The sequence below is a fragment of the Taudactylus pleione genome, unplaced genomic scaffold (genome assembly GCF_031769625.1).
Source record: "Taudactylus pleione unplaced genomic scaffold, aTauple2 ptg000089l, whole genome shotgun sequence".
Taxonomy (NCBI): Eukaryota; Metazoa; Chordata; class Amphibia; order Anura; family Myobatrachidae; genus Taudactylus; species Taudactylus pleione.
The window spans coordinates 11,309,677-11,326,653 of NW_028284491.1; the positions used below are offsets into that span (position 1 = coordinate 11,309,677).

General features: G+C 49.5%; 1 protein-coding gene across 3 annotated transcripts in view; it reads right to left on the minus strand.

The window, feature by feature from the left end:
• Positions 1-267: 267 nt before the first annotated feature.
• The window catches only part of LOC148527370 (cyclic AMP-dependent transcription factor ATF-7-like), a 123,770-nt gene continuing 107,060 nt past the window's right edge, over positions 268-16,977 (minus strand). For all 3 annotated transcript variants that reach the window (XM_088469184.1, XM_088469183.1, XM_088469182.1), the window contains one exon: positions 268-3,126. In XM_088469184.1, the coding sequence (XP_088325310.1) occupies positions 2,909-3,126 (218 nt within the window). In that variant the 3' untranslated portion in view covers positions 268-2,908. The remainder of the gene's footprint in view (positions 3,127-16,977) is intronic.

Sequence of the window (16,977 nt, forward strand, 5' to 3'; positions counted from 1 at the left end):
GGCTACTTTGAGGAATCTAAAATATAAAACATATTTTGATTTGTTCAACACTTTTTTGTTTACAACATAATTCCATATGTGTTCTTTCATAGTTTTGATGTCTTCAGTATTAATCTATGTTGAAAATAATTTAAAGAAACAAAAACCATTGAATGAGAAGGTGTGTCCAAACTTTTGACTGGTACTGTGTGTGTGTGTGTGTGTGTATATGTGTATATATAATATAAAACTTACTTTGGTTATAGGGTAACATTTCTGAAACCCCACTTTATAAATGACTAACACGCCTCTCATTAGCGCTGTTATCTAATTATTCTACTTTTAACAGCTGCTTATTGACAAGCGCCACTCCGTTTTCTTTTGTGGTTGCACAATTGATGTGTACTTACCCAGGACTTTTAAGGTCATTAATGGCTCATGGTTATATTTGTACCATGAATATTTTCTACTGATCATATATTAGGGTAAAATAATCTGTTGGGAACCAATTTATTTCATAACTTTAGGTTTTGGCAATTAAAAGCAGATGCAAGTATCAGAGTTCTGAATTCATGAAAACCTTAGAAAAGTAATGCGGACTAATCTATAAAACATATTTTAGGCAGACATTACAGTACTTACGTCACATGGGTAAAATCTGCTTGTGTAAATGACTCCTTAATGTGCTAAGTGCTCTAGTTAAAGTACTATATGCCAATACCCTTTCCAGCAAACACGCTTCTAGACGGTGATGGAATAAAAGGGTGTAAACGTTGTACTCAAAAGAAACCAGATTTTTCTTTACCAATACAAGAATCTCCGATTAACTGCTATGAGGAATAAACAATTAAGCTATTGGCGCTCCCCTAAAGTTGGCGCACTGCGTGCCGGGAGCGAAGAGATGTTGGCTTACAATGAGCCTGTGTGACACCACCGTAAGTTGAGGCTGAATACATCTTCCTATTAGAAGTACCACATACTTTACCTTCTCCAGAGACAAATCTGCCCTATTGTTTCTTGTGCGGAAACTTCATTGTAGATCTCATCTACTCAACGAAATTGTAACATACGTATGTTACATCACTTGTCTTTATTTTTGTTCCTGATCTCTTAATTGTTAATATTTTCCCAATATAAAAAGGAATCTGCTGAGCTTACCAGCTCCTTGCCAAAACCTTCTCATCATAACAGCTTTTTTTAAGAAACAGGACAATATTGTTTTGATTGTGACATGGATTTAAATGAACGACTGGCAATATATCTCATAATGACAAGGGTTTTGTAGTGTGTCCCAGTAGGAATAGTACACGGTGTCCTTGTCTAAATATCTGCAAATTGCAATAACTATCTTAAGGTGTCAGCCAATCACAGTGCCTGATTAGTCTAGTTTGCAGGGTATGCTGTCTGTTCTGCAGAGCTGTATACATAATCTTTAGCTCCACATTACACTGTAAACCTGTTGAGTGAGGAAATTGCGTACATGATGCATTTGTTAATATTGCTTTGTGAACTTGCAAGTAAACCATAATGTAGTATCCCAAAGTTTAGCAGGGATTGATGAGAGAGTTCAATAAAGGCCAATACGATTGCATAGAACAATACCTGAAAAAGCTATAAGTAAAAGCAATTAAAGTACTATAGATGGTGTAAGAACTGACTCTTTCCATAAAGTATAGAGAACAAAGAGGCACATAAAGTCAGCCCTCCAATTGACACTGAGAAGCCTCTTCTGGCATCTCTTCAATAGTGTACGTACAGTATAGGGAGGAGAAAAGTCACTCCTATATATATTTGACTTCAATTCTCCCCCCAGTTATCACACAGCTAAGTCTTACAGATCTCTCAAGAAGGTGCCTTTTTGGCACAGGCAGGCAATACCCAAGGAGGTCACATGTCACCCGTTTCGCAGGAAGAGATTGCTGGAAGACTGAGGCAAGGCTCTGGAGAGGTTACATCGCTGGTTATATTTAGTGTTGAAATAGGCTGCATAAACACCAAACCTTGAGGTCAAAGCAGAAAACATCAACAGTATTTGAGGAGCGGTGGAAGACTTGCAGATGATTCCTTTAAGTATCGTAATCCTGCTACGATGGAGATAAACACGGGCATAACTTTGATCACTTGGCCGCTTGGGATCTCTACAAAGCATACTCGCTTGACAACTATGCAGAAACAATTGTCGGGCGATTGTTCTGTGTCTCCTCGCATTGGTGGGGGGAGGGGGGCACCTGTTCGTAGTTTTCCCTTGTACTGTGTCACATATTCCACCAGCACCAGGCTGGTCCCACGGTTTACAACTTTTTCCTAGTGTTCTTTCCCTGACACGAGTCTCAAAGACTCAAAGACTGGAAAACAAGTGAGCAATAAGGCCTTTTCTGTAATGAATCAATTAATTTGTAGCAACACTGAAATGCCTCGGACAGGTAAAGAATGAATGGCACTGTCTTCTTCAAAGGAGTAACAATGAGAGAAGAAAAATAATGGAAGCTTTTAGTAATAATTAGACTGCAATGATGGACCAGGTCAGGGAAAGAGCTCAGACAATGAGCACCAGGTGAAGTTCCACCCTGCTGGCACTGAAATGGTATAAACCTTAGAATTGTATTCTACAGAGCCCACACAGTGTATGGTAGACTGTGTGTTCATTGTCTGTTAGTGCTTGAAGCCCTTACTGTATATGTGTGTGTCGATATGTGTTAGTGATTTGACCTGATGAGATCTGAAAGTTAGTGCTTTAAATCACTTGTTTCTGTGTACTAAAAAAAACTCCCTCAACACCCTTTACCGAACTTTAAAAACAAATATATATATATGTATATATATTTATAATCCGTATCCGCCCGTTCTGTACTGGGGCTTAGTTATTCTGCTCAGTCTTTGGGGCTGAGGCATCCCACTGATTAGTTCTAGGTCCAATGGCTGAGATACATCATCTGCTGGCTGCCTGCGACTGTGGTGACATGATGACGTGTGATTGTAGAATTTGACTGTGGCCGTCTGTCCTTTGGCTGGCCATCTGTGTGAGTACTGAAGTTGCCATGTGTTCGGCTGGCGAGCGCAGACCATTAGGGGAGGCAGAGGACAATGAACTGTGTTGGGAAACTGGGCCTGGAGAGCCTGTCACATCACAAGTGTCCTTGAGGTTTTCTGGAAGAGAAGAAAGTTAAAATAATAATATTTTAACATCGTCCTTTATTTACAAAGTGTTGACAAGTGACGCAGAGCTGTACACGGAGGAGATCATGACATAAAGAATTCATGTACAACAATATGAAACAGAAGATAAAATGATCCTCCCAAACAGCTTACAATCTAAGAAGTTTGGGGAACACTTGAAAGATCAGGTTGTGGAAATAAAGAGTTTGGGGCTATTGTAAGATAAAATGTCAGTATTCTGTGCTGTCACTTATGCCCGTTTGGTGCGCCATGGAAACTGCAACTAAGCCACGGATTGCGTCTCGCCATAGACTTTTCCCAGGAATTAAGAGTTATGGTAGACTTACCTTTGTTAACTCTATTTCTTCGAAGTCCATAGGATCCACAGGGATACCATGGGGTGTGTGGTTGGAGAGATCCGGGCACCAAACAGTCAAAGCTTTAGATCCCAGGATGCACCTGTTTTCCATCACATATATCCCGTTCCCAGGACAGTTTTGTAAACAAGCCCAAGGCAGGAGCAGAAGAGAGGAGAAGAACAGTACACTCAAAAAAACCTCTCTCCCAGAAGATGAAGGAATCAGTGATCAAGAGAAAAAATAACCAATGAAGCCATGTGCGTCAGGGTGGGCACCCTGTGGATCCTATGGACTACGAAGAAATATTTAACAAAGGTAAGTCTACCATAACTCTTAGTTTCTTCTTCAGGGTCCATAGGGGATCCACAGGGATACCATGGGGATGACCCATAGCAATTTGCCCTAAGGGTGGGGATGCTCCTGAGCAGAAATGAGAATCCGACGCCCAAAGGAAGCATCCTGAGAGGCAAAAGGTATTAAAGGCATAGAACCTGAGAAAGGTGTGGACGAAAGACCACGTTGGCTGCCTTGCACAATTGTTCAGCAGAAGCGCCATGTCGAACCGCCCACGAGGGTCCTACAGAGTAGAATGTGCTGTAACCCTGTTTGGAACAGGAAGATAAGCTTGCATGTAGGACTGAGATATTGTCATGCGAAGCCATAGAGCCAGAGTCTGTTTGTTAGCTGGCCAGCCTCGTTTGTGAAAGCCATACAACACAAAGAGAATCTGACTTCCTAAAGGAATTAGTACGATCCACGTAGATCCGAAGAGCACGAACCACATCCAAGGAGGCTTCCCCTGCAGAAAGATCCTTGGACTGGAAGGCCGGAACCACAATCTCTTCATTTAAATGGAACCGGTATACCACTTTAGGGAGGTACTCAGCCCTAGTACGGAGGACAGCTCTGTCCAGATGAAAGCTCAAGAAGGGGGAGTGACAGGAGAGCATTGCCAAATCAGATACCCTGTGGGCAGAGGAGATAGCGAGGAGAAAGAGCGTCTTCGCTGTCAGCCACTTGAGGTCTACTGAGTCCAGAGGTTCAAACTGAGGAGCCAGTAGAGCCCAGAGAACAAAGGACAAATCCCACGGAGCCACCGGAGGGACAATAGGAGGTTGACGGTGGAGAAAGTCTTGAAAAGAATGTTCTAACATCAGACAGTCGAGCAATCATTCTCTGGAACCAGACTGATGGTGCAGAAAGGCAAGCAACTGGGAGACCCTAAAAACTGTAGGGTAATAGCCTCTGGGGGAGCACTATTGAAAGAAAGAGTGCCAAACTTTGTAATAGATGTGGGATGAGTAAGGCTTACGTGCCCTGAGCATACTCTGGACCACAGGGATGACTCAAGAGCCACGCCGTCAAAGACAGACGAGGTATGGTCCGGGTGCAGGCAAGGACCCTGTGCTAGTAGATCCTGCCGCAGAGGAAGTGGAAAAGGAGTGTCTATGGAGAGACTCCGTAGGTCAGTGAACCAATGTTGCCTGGGCCAGGTTGGGGCTATCAGTATCACTGTATCGCCCTCTTGCTTGAACTTTCTGAGAACCATCGGGAGGAGGGAGATCGGAGGAAAGAGGTATGCGAGATTGAAATCCCACTTCACTTGCCAGTCCATGAATGCGGCTGAGGGGGTCTCTGGTCCTGGACCCGTACATGGGTACCTTGTGATGAGGCCATGAGGTCTACCATCTGACAGGCCCCGTTTGTCCACCAGGAGTTGAAAGACATCCGGGTGGAGAGCCCACTCTCCGGCGTGTATGTCCTGACGGCTTAGGAAGTCTGCTTCCCAATTGAGGACTCGGGAATGAACACTGCCGAGTTTGCTGGGAGATGACGTTTGGCCCAGACCAGGATGTTTGCCACTTCCCGCATGGCTAACTGACTTTGCGTGCCTCCCTGATGGTAGGCTACCACAGTCGCGTTGTCGGACTGGATTTGGATCGGTCTGCCCCGGAGAATGTCTTGCACCCGAGTGAGTGATCTGTACGCTGCTCAAAGCTCCAGAATGCCCCTGAAAGGAACGATGACGGTTACCGCGCCCCATCTGCGAGGGCTGGCATCTGTCATGAGAAGTTCCCAATTTGGAATCCAGAAGGGCCGACCCTTGTCCAGATGGGACGTCTGAAGCCACCATGAGAAAGAAAGCCGAACCTCTGGAGAGAGGAGGATCATCTGGGAACGGATCAGATGATACTGCCAGTTCCACTGGGAGAGAATCAGTTGTTGAAGGGGCCTGGAGTGGAACTGGGCATACTCCACCATATCGAAGGTGGATACCATGGACCCCAGGACCTGCAATGCTGAGTGAATGGATACCCTCCGATTATGGAGCAAGTTGCGCACACGCAAATGCAGTGCCAAAAATTTGTCAGCTAGCAGAAAGATCCTCTGTATCTGAGAATCCAGGACTGCTCGCAGATGTACCATCTGCTGTGTCGGAGATAGGGAGGACTTTTTCCAATTGATGAGCCAGCCTTGTGCTTGCAGGCAGTCACCGGTCAGCTGGAGATGGTGTTGTAACACAACCAGGGAATGTGCCAAGATTAAGAGGTCATCTAGGTATGGCAAGACTGACTCCCTGGGGTCTGAGGAGGGCAGCCACAACTTCCATTACTTTGGTAAAGACCCAAGGGGCTGTTGACAGACAAAAGGCAGCACCCAAAACTGGTAATGTTGCTGCAGGACAGCAAACCGTAGGAACAGTTGGTGGGTTGGAGTAACAGGCACATGCAGGTATGCATCCTGAATGTCCAGAGAAACCAAAAAATCCCCAGGCTCCAATGCGAGAGACAATTGATCGTAGAGTTTCAATGCGGAACTTGGGCACTCAGATAAATTTGATGAGACCCATTCGGCTTCTGAATCAAAAAGAGTGGCATAAAAACCAGTTCCTCGTTGCAGAAGGAACCAGTATTATCACACCTGAACGTAGCAGGGAGTGAATGGCTTCCTGGAGGGCCAGGGCCTTGATGGGGGACCTGTACAAAAAAATAGCTGGGGAGAACGCCTCAGGAAGGTGAGGGCGTACCCCTGAGAGACCACTTCTCGGACCCAGGCGCCTGTTTGATGCAAAGTCTCAGAAAATTTAAAAAGTAGGCCTCCCAACCTGGGATCCCTCAGGAGGAAGGCCGCCCCATCAGGCGGTGGGTTTGTCTTCAGACTTGGAAGCTGGACGTCTGGCCGACCAAGACTGCTTGGATCGTGGCTTGCTGGTCTTGTGAGAAATAGACTGCCTGGAAAAGGACGGTCTTCTTGCCTTACCCTGGGGGCAAAAGCACAGAGAAGAGGACAGCCTAGGCTTGGGGCAGCTGCAGATGTCAGAAAGGCAGATTTCCAGGCTGCCACGGTAGCCACAATTTTGTCCAACTCTGCGCCGAACAGCCTGTCTTCAGAGAAGGGTAAGGATTTGAGTGCCTTCTTGGTTCCCGTGTAGCCAAAGGACCCAACAGGCGAATACCAAAGTCGCAGATACAATAGAGGCAAGGAGTCCAGTATTCAAAGCAGCTTCTCCCAAATAAGAGGCCGTTTCCTAAATATGGGAGATGTAGTCCAGGTGTTCCCTGGTAGCGTCTGATGACAGGCTCTCTTCGAGTGCCTCTGTCCATTCTTCAACAGCTTTAGCCACCCAGGCCGCGGCCATAGCCAGACTAGTGATAGCGCCAGAAAGTGAGTAGACTTGACTTGAGACAAGTTTCCAGTTTTCTATCCATGGCATCCTTAAGGGAGAATGTAGACAGTAAAGGCAACTTGGAGCTTCTGACCAAGCGTACCACATGCGAATCAACAGTAGGAGGGACTTCCCACTTAGTACACTCACTAGTAGGGAGAGGGTTAACAGACGCCAATCTTTTTGGGACCTGGAACAGGTTGCCAGGAGTACCCCAAGCTTCCCCCATGATCTCAGTGAGCTGGTCTGATTGAGGGAATTCAGCCTTAATCACCTTTTGACGTTTAAACATCGGGGTTTTAGGCTTAGGGGCCGGTTCATCATCCTCTATATTCAGGATTGATTCAACCGCCCTCACTAAAGAAGGGACATCCAATGTTAAATGACGGTTCTCCTCGCCCGAGTGCAACCCAGTGAGAGAACCTTGTGCATCATCTGCCTCCTCAGATGATGCATTAGAATCTGAAAGCTGGGTGGACTGAGACGATGACACAGTACGTCTATGCGCTTTGGTGGTTAACGGTCTGTTCGACTAACATTTGCTGATAGGCGACAGACGTTTGAGCCATATTCTGAACTGAGTGGGCATAAACATCTATCCAAGGAGGATGCATAGGGGGTACCGACATAGTAGGCTGTAATAGCTGTGAGTACTCAATGGTGGGAGGCAGTGTGGGGGCTGATAAGCAGTCCACCAGCTGTGTCATAACCTGGGATAAGGAGGAGACCCAAGGTGGCTCCTGGACAGGGGCTGGTACAGTGGACTGGGGAGATGGTACATAACAAATAGCACACAGACCATCCTGCACGAAATGTTGAGGGGACAAACCCGCTGAACAGGATCTGCAAGTAACCAGCAAAGGGGTTTAGAAAGAGCAGCAGGGATAGATATAACTGACAGTCAAAGTTTAAGACATTGGGGTAGATGTGTTATAGCGGCACTTACCGTGCCGCTATAACGCTACCCGCTTCGCCTCTTTACCGAGGCGAGCAGGAAGCACTACCGATGAGATGTATAAACATCTCATCGGCCGGAGAGGGGGGAGCGTTAACTCCCCCCTCCGGCGCTACCCGCTAGAGACAACAGCGCATCAGCCTAGTGCTGATGCACGGTGTCTCTTCCCGGCCGGCTCCACTGAGCATACGCGGGATCTCGCAAGTATCGCGAGATCCCCGCTTGGAGCCTGGAGCCGGCGGCCGCCGCAGCAGGGACAGCGCTGTCCCTGCTGTGGGGATAGGCTAGCGCCAGGCTGTAGCTGTCGATAACGACAGCTACAGCCAGCCGAATGGTCAGACGTTATGACCGTTCGTACATAGCCCAGGCTATCGGCGCTGCTAACTTGTAGATAGCAGCGCTGATAATGACAGTGGCGCATAGCGCCCCTGTCAATTACCGCCCAGGCCCCCGATCATACATCGGGGAGAAGCGGTATCAGCGCACATAACGTGCGCTGATACCGCTTCTGGGCTTCGTACATCTACCCCATTATATCACAACAGCAGGGCTAGCACAAGTCACATACAATGCATATAAATATACTTTTAATGGGCACTGAATCAACTACTCAAGTCTCCAAGGGCTGGTAGGATTTGTGCGCTGTATAACCTGGCCCCAAGGAGAGGTATACAGGGAGACTGGACCCGAATCTCCCGAGACCTGTAGCTTCAGAAAAGCTGGGATTAATGGCTGCTGACTGTCTCATATAGGGAGAAGAGTGAGGAGGAGCAGCTCAGAGGCGGGAAATCTCTTGTGAGGGAATCGCACTTTGGGCTGGGGGAGAGCTTACCTCCCCACTGCTGTATCAACCGCTGGGTGCCGCTGGCCTCAATATGGTCCCCGACGCCAGACTTAACTGCCCTGGTTGTTTAGTGGGGATGCGTACGAACCAGACGCCCCACTACAGCGTCCTCTGGCAGGTTTCCACAACCGGAGTTAAGGACTGCATAAACACGCGAATGCCCGCGATCGGGGAATCGCCTTACCCATCTTTCCCGTTTGTCCGGCTGCAGCCCTGGGATCCAGTGGAGCGGCTAGCCAAGCCCTGCTGGTGCCCGCTGGACCGCTGACCGGTGTTGTGGCACCAGCAGGGGTAGATGGAGAAGTAGCGCAGGCGCCCATTAGGACGTCTCGCTGCTTGCTCTGAAAAAAAGAAAATAAACAAACTCATAAAAATAAAGCTTGGACTGCCGAAGCAGTCCCCCTGTCTAAAGGTGCGACCGGTCCTGTCGGCACCAAACGTAAAACTGTCTGCCTGTGGCTGGGGCATATGTGGAGGAGGACCGGTGCATCCTGGGAGCTAAAGCTTTGACTGTTTGGTGCCCGGATCTCTCCAACCACACACACCCCATGGCATCCCTGTGGATCCTCTATGGACTCTGTAGAAGAAAATATGCATATTATTTGCATTGCTAATGCGACAAAAAGATAGCGCACAGGTACACTGGCATTGTATGCAGATGCTGTGTGCGACTCAGGCACTAACCTGTGCAAAGGGGCAAAAGACATAGGTACGATACCAGTGAGCCATGCCATTCTCATTCCACATATTGTTGTGCTTAATCTGCAACTTTATACCAATTAATTTGCGACAAAAGTACTTATCTAATGTGCCTAGTACACTATAAGCGACTTGTATTAATCTATGATGTGAATAAGCTAATATGCAAAATTTAGGAAAAACTAAAAGTCCGGAAATAGTTACAAATGGCAGAGAGTCTAAGTTGCGGCACATATGCAAAAAGTATGAGGACACATCTGTACTTTGATAAATTCAGTAATTTGATCCTTTCTAAGAATGTTGGAATGGGATAGGTACGGGATGCAGGCACTGGGGATCCCTGCGGTCAGAATCCCAACGCCGGCATCCTGACAGGGTTAGTATACAGACACTTGTCGGTCAGTATCCTAACCCTCCCAATGTCCCTACCCTCCCTGGTGCCAAAACCTAACCTTCCCTCCCAAGTGCCTAAACCTAACCTTTCCCTCCCCGCACCCTAAACCCCTAAACCTAACTCTCCCCCTAACCCCAGTACTTACCGTCGGAATGCCGGCGGTTGGATGCTGGCGCTCGGGATTCTGACAGGTGTCGGGATTCCGGCACCGGCATCCCGATTGTGGTCGGATCCTGTTTGAACCACTATGATCACACACACGTGGACCAAAGCATGCTGGCAAAATGTAAATCTCAACCACCTCCCCAGTCACTGACAAACATCTCCATTAGCAGCAATGGGTGCTGCAGCAGGCATTGCTTACATGTCATACTTTTTAAAACAGAGACCATTAAAGCAAAGCATCATTTTACAGAACATTCTTTATGTTTTGCATGCAAACCCCAGTACTGCAAACTTTAATAGCGATCACCACATATTTCCCCTGTCAGCCTAGGCTGGGATTGTGAAATGTTAATCTTCTTAAAAATACCTACTTATCTCTTTCATGGGTATAAATAGATGTATCTTACATCAAGTGCTAAGATAAAAGGGCACTTGTCAGCTATACACAATGAAAGGAGAGTTTTTCTGAGCTGAACCCATATTTAGGTTCACGTGGAACAAGTGTCATCACTGAGACGTGGACTGTTGGAGATTAGGGCTCTTCACAATACTCTTTTTTCATATTACGACAAACTGCACTATCTAATATGAAGCAATTTACTCCAGAGCATTAACCTGGATATCAAGTAGGAATAAATAGACAGTGGCACTCACTTTGTGATATGTTTAGAGTGCACTTTAAACACATTGGAGATCGATTTGTCCCTGACTTGTTAACCTGACAAACTTGGAAGGAAAATTTGTATTATGCAAAATACTATATTACAGTAAAAAAGACACTAGAAGTATTCTGCTCAGAAAACCTTATTGTTATGTATCTTTGCCATTAACAAATCTATCTCCAAAGGATAAAGCAAACCGGCCATCAAGCATTACGCTAGGGCAACATTAGAGATTTTACATTGCAAAACATGGTGTATGACTAGTTCCTTAATTTGCATATTTTTGTACATAAACGGCCAAACATGGGATCAGCCACACATTTGCATTATTACATTATGTTCCATCTCTATAACATGCTTAGCATTATAACCTACAGATAGGTTCAGTAACTAAACATTACCCAGGGAATCAGAGTCAGGTGATATAACAAGAGATATGGTAAGAACTTACCTTTGTTATCTCTGTTTCTACGAAGTTCATAGGGTCCACAGGGTTGACCTTGGGGTATAGCTGGATCTGGATCCATGGGCACCACGCAGTTAAAGCTTTAGCTGCTCCCAGGATGCACTTGGGTCCGTCCTCCTCTATACCCCGCCCCCGGCCACAGCACCTCAGTTGGTAAGCAGCCAAGGCCGGAGGAGGAGACTAAACAGAGAGAAGGAAGACTGGAACACACAAGAAACCATACTCACAGAAATGGGAGACGGAAAACCGGTGACCAGCCACACAGCCCATTTGAAGCCAGGTGCGTCAGGGCGGGCGCCCTGTGGACCCTATGGACTTCGTAGAAACAGAGATAACAAAGGTAAGTTCTTACCATATCTCTTGTTTTCTACTTCAGGGTCCATAGGGGGTCCACAGGGTTGACCTTGGGGATGTCCCAAAGCAGTACAACTAAGGGCGGGGACGCTCCTGTGCTGAAAGGAGTACCCGGCGCCCCAAAGGATGCATCCTGAGAGGCAAAGGTGTCAAACGCATAGAACCTCAAAAACGTTTGAATTGAAGACCAAGTGGCCGCCTTACACAGCTGAACAGCAGAAGCGCCACGTCTAGCAGCCCAAGAGGGACCCACAGAATGAGTGGAATGAGCCTTAACAGAGGCTGGCACAGGTAAGCCCTCCTGTGCATAAGCCTCACAAATAACGGAACGAAGCCAACGGGCTAACGTTTGTTTGTTGGCAGGCCAACCCCTCTTGTGAAAACCAAAGAGGATAAACAAGGAATCAGACTTCCTAACCGAAGCCGTCCGGTCTACAATTCTAAGCGCCCGGACCACATCTAAGGAAGTCTCACCAGCTGAAAGATCAGGGGACTGAAAAGCTGGCACAACAAGTTCCTGATTAATATGGAACTTCGAGACCACTTTGGGCAAAAACTCAGGACGAGTGCGGAGCACCGCTCTGTCCTGGTGAAAAATCAGGAAAGGAGGGCGACAGGAAAGCACCCCCAATTCAGACACCCTCCTGGCCGAAGCAATTGCCAGGAGAAAAACCGTCTTAAATGTCAGCCACTTGAGCTCCACCGCCTCAAGAGGCTCAAACGGAGGACCCTGCAGGACCCGTAGCACCACCGCCAAGTCCCAAGGAGCCACAGGAGGCACAAAGGGAGACTGGATCCTGAGAACACCTTGGAAAAAGGTGTGAACGTCTGGTAGTATTGCAATCCGCCGTTGAAACCACACGGACAAGGCGGACACATGAACCTTCAGAGATGCAAGGCGTAAGCCGAGATCCCATCCTGACTGAAGAAATTCCAAGATCCTAGAAACTCGGAACACCTGAGGATCATAATGTCTGGACTCACACCACTGAAAGTAAGTGTGCCACACTCTGTGATAAATCCGTGCTGAAGCAGGCTTGCGTGCCCTGAGCATGGTACCAATAACCGAACTGGAGAAGCCCCGAGACCTCAAGACGGCTGTCTCAAGAGCCACGCCGTCAAAGACAGCCGACCCAGATCCGGGTAAAGGCAGGGCCCCTGAGACAACAAGTCCCGACGCTGAGGAAGAAGGTACGGAGCGTCGATGGAGAGGCTCCTGAGATCGGAGTACCAAGGACGTCTGGGCCACGCCGGAGCTACCAGCACGAGCATGCCGCCGTCCTGCTTGAATTTCCGCAGAACCCGAGGAAGCAGGGATATCGGAGGAAACAGATACGCCAGGTGAAACGTCCATTTCACCGACAGCGCGTCCACCAGACTTGCACCTGCGTCTCTTGTCCTTGACCCGTAAACGGGCAACTTGTGATTGTGACGGGAGGCCATCAAGTCCAGCTCCGGCAGTCCCCACCTGTCCACGAGTAGCTGAAACACCTCTGGGTGAAGCGACCATTCCCCGGGATGCACGTCGTGACGGCTGAGGAAGTCCGCCTCCCAATTGAGGACTCCGGGGATGAAGACCGCCGAGATCGCTGGAATGTGAACCTCCGCCCAAGTCAGGATACGAGACACCTCCGACATCGCTGCCTGACTGCGAGTTCCGCCTTGGTGATTGATATACGCCACCGTGGTGGCGTTGTCGGACTGCACCTGTACCGCCCTTCCGTGAAGAGCGGGGCCGGACGACTGCAGGGCCCTGTATACTGCCCGCAGTTCCAGGATGTTGATGGGGAGAAGTGCTTCTTCCGCTGACCAACGACCCTGAAGCGACAAAGAGCCGGTCACTGCCCCCCAACCCCGGAGACTGGCATCCGTCGTGAGCAGGACCCAGTCCAGGATCCAAAATGGGCGCCCCTCGACCAGATGAGCTGTCTGAAGCCACCAAGCCAAAGATAGCCGAACGTTCGGAGACAACACCAGCACCTGAGAGCGGATCCGGTGAGGTAACCCGTTCCATTCTGATAGAATCAGCCCCTGCAGGGGCCGGGAATGGAACTGGGCAAATTCCACCATGTCGAATGTCGACACCATGGACCCCAGAACTCTCATAGCCGAATGGACCGACAGGCGTCAACGGCTCAGGCAACTGCGTATCCGCAGCTGTAGGGAGGCGACCTTCTCCGGAGTCAGGAAGATCCTTTGCTGACGCGAATCCAGCAGGGCTCCCAAATGAACCATCCGCTGTGATGGAATCAGGGAGGACTTTTTCCAATTTATCAACCACCCGTGTGCTTGCAGGCAAGCGATCGTCAGGTGGAGATGTTGAAGCAGTACCTCCGGGGAGCTCGCCAGCAACAGGAGGTCGTCCAGGTACGGCAGCAGCCGTACATTCTGGTTCCGAAGATGTGCGGCCATGACCGCCATAATCTTCGTGAACACCCTCGGTGCCGTGGAGAGACCAAAGGGTAGCGCCCGGAACTGATAGTGGTGTTGAAGGATAGCGAACCTCAGATACCGCTGGTGTGAAGATGCTATCGGAACATGGAGGTAGGCGTCCTGGATGTCCAGGGACACCATGTAATCCCCCGGTTCCATCGCCAGAATGATGGAACGTAACGTTTCCATCCTGAACTTGGGAACTCTGAGGAATTTGTTCAGAGACTTCAAGTTGAGGATAGGGCGATGAGAACCATTGGGTTTCTGCACCAGAAACAGAGACGAATAATACCCCGTCCCTCGTTGTGATAGAGGAACGGGAACAATGACCCCTGCTTTCAGCAAGGACTCTATAGCCTCCTGAACCTGTAACGCCTTGGTCTTGTCCTGAGAAGGACTTGTGCAGAAAAACTGGTGGGGTGGTCTCTGCCGAAAAGACAGGGCGTACCCCTGGGAGACCACTTCTCGAACCCAGGCATCCGTGGTGGTATTATGCCAGCACTGGGCAAATAGAAGAAGTCGGCCTCCCACTCTGAGGTCCCCCAGAGGGAGGCCCGTCCCATCAGGCCGCAGGTTTATCTTCCTGCTTGGAAGAAGGGCGCCGAGCACTCCAGGCTTGCTTCTTGGGTTTAGAGGCCGTCTTACTCGCAGACTGTCTCGGGAAGGACTGACCTTTCGCCTTACCCTGAACCCGAAAGGAACGAAAAGCCGAACTCCGAACCTTAGCAGGCAGTGCCGCCGAAGGAAGGCCGACTTGGATTTAGCCAGGGTGTCCACTATTTTGTCCAAGTCCGGACCATATAGTAATTCCCCATTGAAAGGTAAGGCCTCCAGACCTTTCTTTGAATCAGAGTCCGCTCTCCAGGACCGCAACCATAAGGATCGGCGGGCAGACACCGCTGCAGCCGATACCCGCGAGGTCAGCAGACTAGCATCTAAAGAAGCTTCTCCAATGTAAGAAGCAGCGTCCCTCATTTGTCCCAACAACGCCCGCTGGACATCCGGAGCGTCGTCCGGGAAGGTATCTTCCAATGCATTGGCCCACCCCTCAATGGCCTTGGCCACCCAGGAGATGGCCATGGACGGTCGGGCCACCGCCCCGGAGAGGGAGTAAATAGACTTTAAGCAAGTCTCAACTTTCCTGTCCGTGGGATCCTTCAGCGAGGATATCGACGGTAATGGTAAGGTGGCGCCCCGAGTTAAACGGGTGACATGGGAATCCACCGCCGGTGGAGTTTCCCATTTTTTACAATGTGCCTCAGGGAAGGGGTAATTAGAAGCCAACCGCTTCTGAGGAAGGAATCTCTTACTGGGCGCCTGCCAAGCTACCGCCATATGATCCGTCAACTGATCCGACAGGGGAAACACCGCAGAAGCCACCTTAGTTTTTTTGAAACTAGGAAACTTCGACTTAGGAACCGGTGCCTCATCCTCTATAAGAAGAATAGCTCGCACCGCCCTAACTAGTGCTCGCACATTAATGGACGACTTGGTATCCATTTCCTGGACCGAGGCGTCCGAGTCAGTGTCATCAGGGACCTCCCCATCATCTGAGGAACCCTCTGAGTCCGATACCTGAGCAGCCCGTGTCATGAGTGGGCGTTTTGAAATCCTAGAAGGCATGTCAGTCTGCAACATTGACTGAAAAGCCGAGGAAGCGGCCGCCAAATTTTGCACGGAGTTGGAGAGCACATCCACCCAGGGTGGAGGAGTCACCATAGGGGCCTGAAAAGGTACCACAGGCTGCTGCGGCACAGGGGAAGCCTGTATATACATAGGCAACCCCGCATAGGGACCCACCGACTGAGACCCAGGAGGACTCCGCAATAACTGCGGGACACCCGGGGAATGGGGGATGGTCGGCTGGGACAACGACCTAGTAGGGAGAGCAGTCGGGACCGACAGACGGTCCGCAATAGACACCAGCACTTGAGAAAACATCGCCCACGGTGGTTCCTGCGCCAGAGAAGGTCTGGATGGGCCAGGAGCCACCTGGCATCGACTACACAGGCCATCCTGTGACAAATCCTCCCTATCTACTCCTGCAGAACAGCGTCCGCAGGAGGCCAACACCGGAGCCACTGAGCGCTCAACCTCCTCGTCTGACATGACAGAATATATTATATATCTGGCACCAGGGTAGAAGTAAAACGCACTCACCGGTGTGCTGAACAACAGCCCACAATATGGCACTGAGTAGCACACAACTGTATGTGACGGACCTCACAAATACGTGATCTATATAAGTGAGGTCAGTAGAAACGCCCCTCCCCCACACACCTGTAGGAGAAGTAAAGGGATAGGTATAAGCTGACAGTAAGTAGAAAATAAGCACAGACAGGCAGCACTAGCAAAAGTCACATACCATGCAGGAAGATATACTCACTGCACCTTTCCACTACAATCAACCTGCCCAGATTCAGTGTCTGGGAGGGCTATAGTGCTGTGTACGCTGTCCTTAATCAGGGGAGAGGTACACAGGGGGACCGGTCCGCGTGCTCCCTGAAGATCTGCGCTGCCACTGTGAGAAAATGGCCGCTGGAGACCTCAGAGGAGGAGTGGCCGAGTAGCTGCAGCTCAGCGACGCCAGACTCCGTGCTGAAAGGCGCGCTGAGCTGAGGGGAGGAGCCGCTGACAGGGAAGGCTTCCTCCCCTGGCTAGCATATTAACCCCAGGGCTTGCCGGCATCCCGCTTGCCATATATCCCTGGTGGTCTAGTGGTCCCACGGGTTATTCCTCCTCAGAGGGGGAGCCCGCCGCCACCGCTAGCGGCCCCCGGTCTGTCCCCTAGGACCGGGGGCAAAGGACTGCATCTGCAGGCAAAACCCGCGAGCCGCCGCTAAT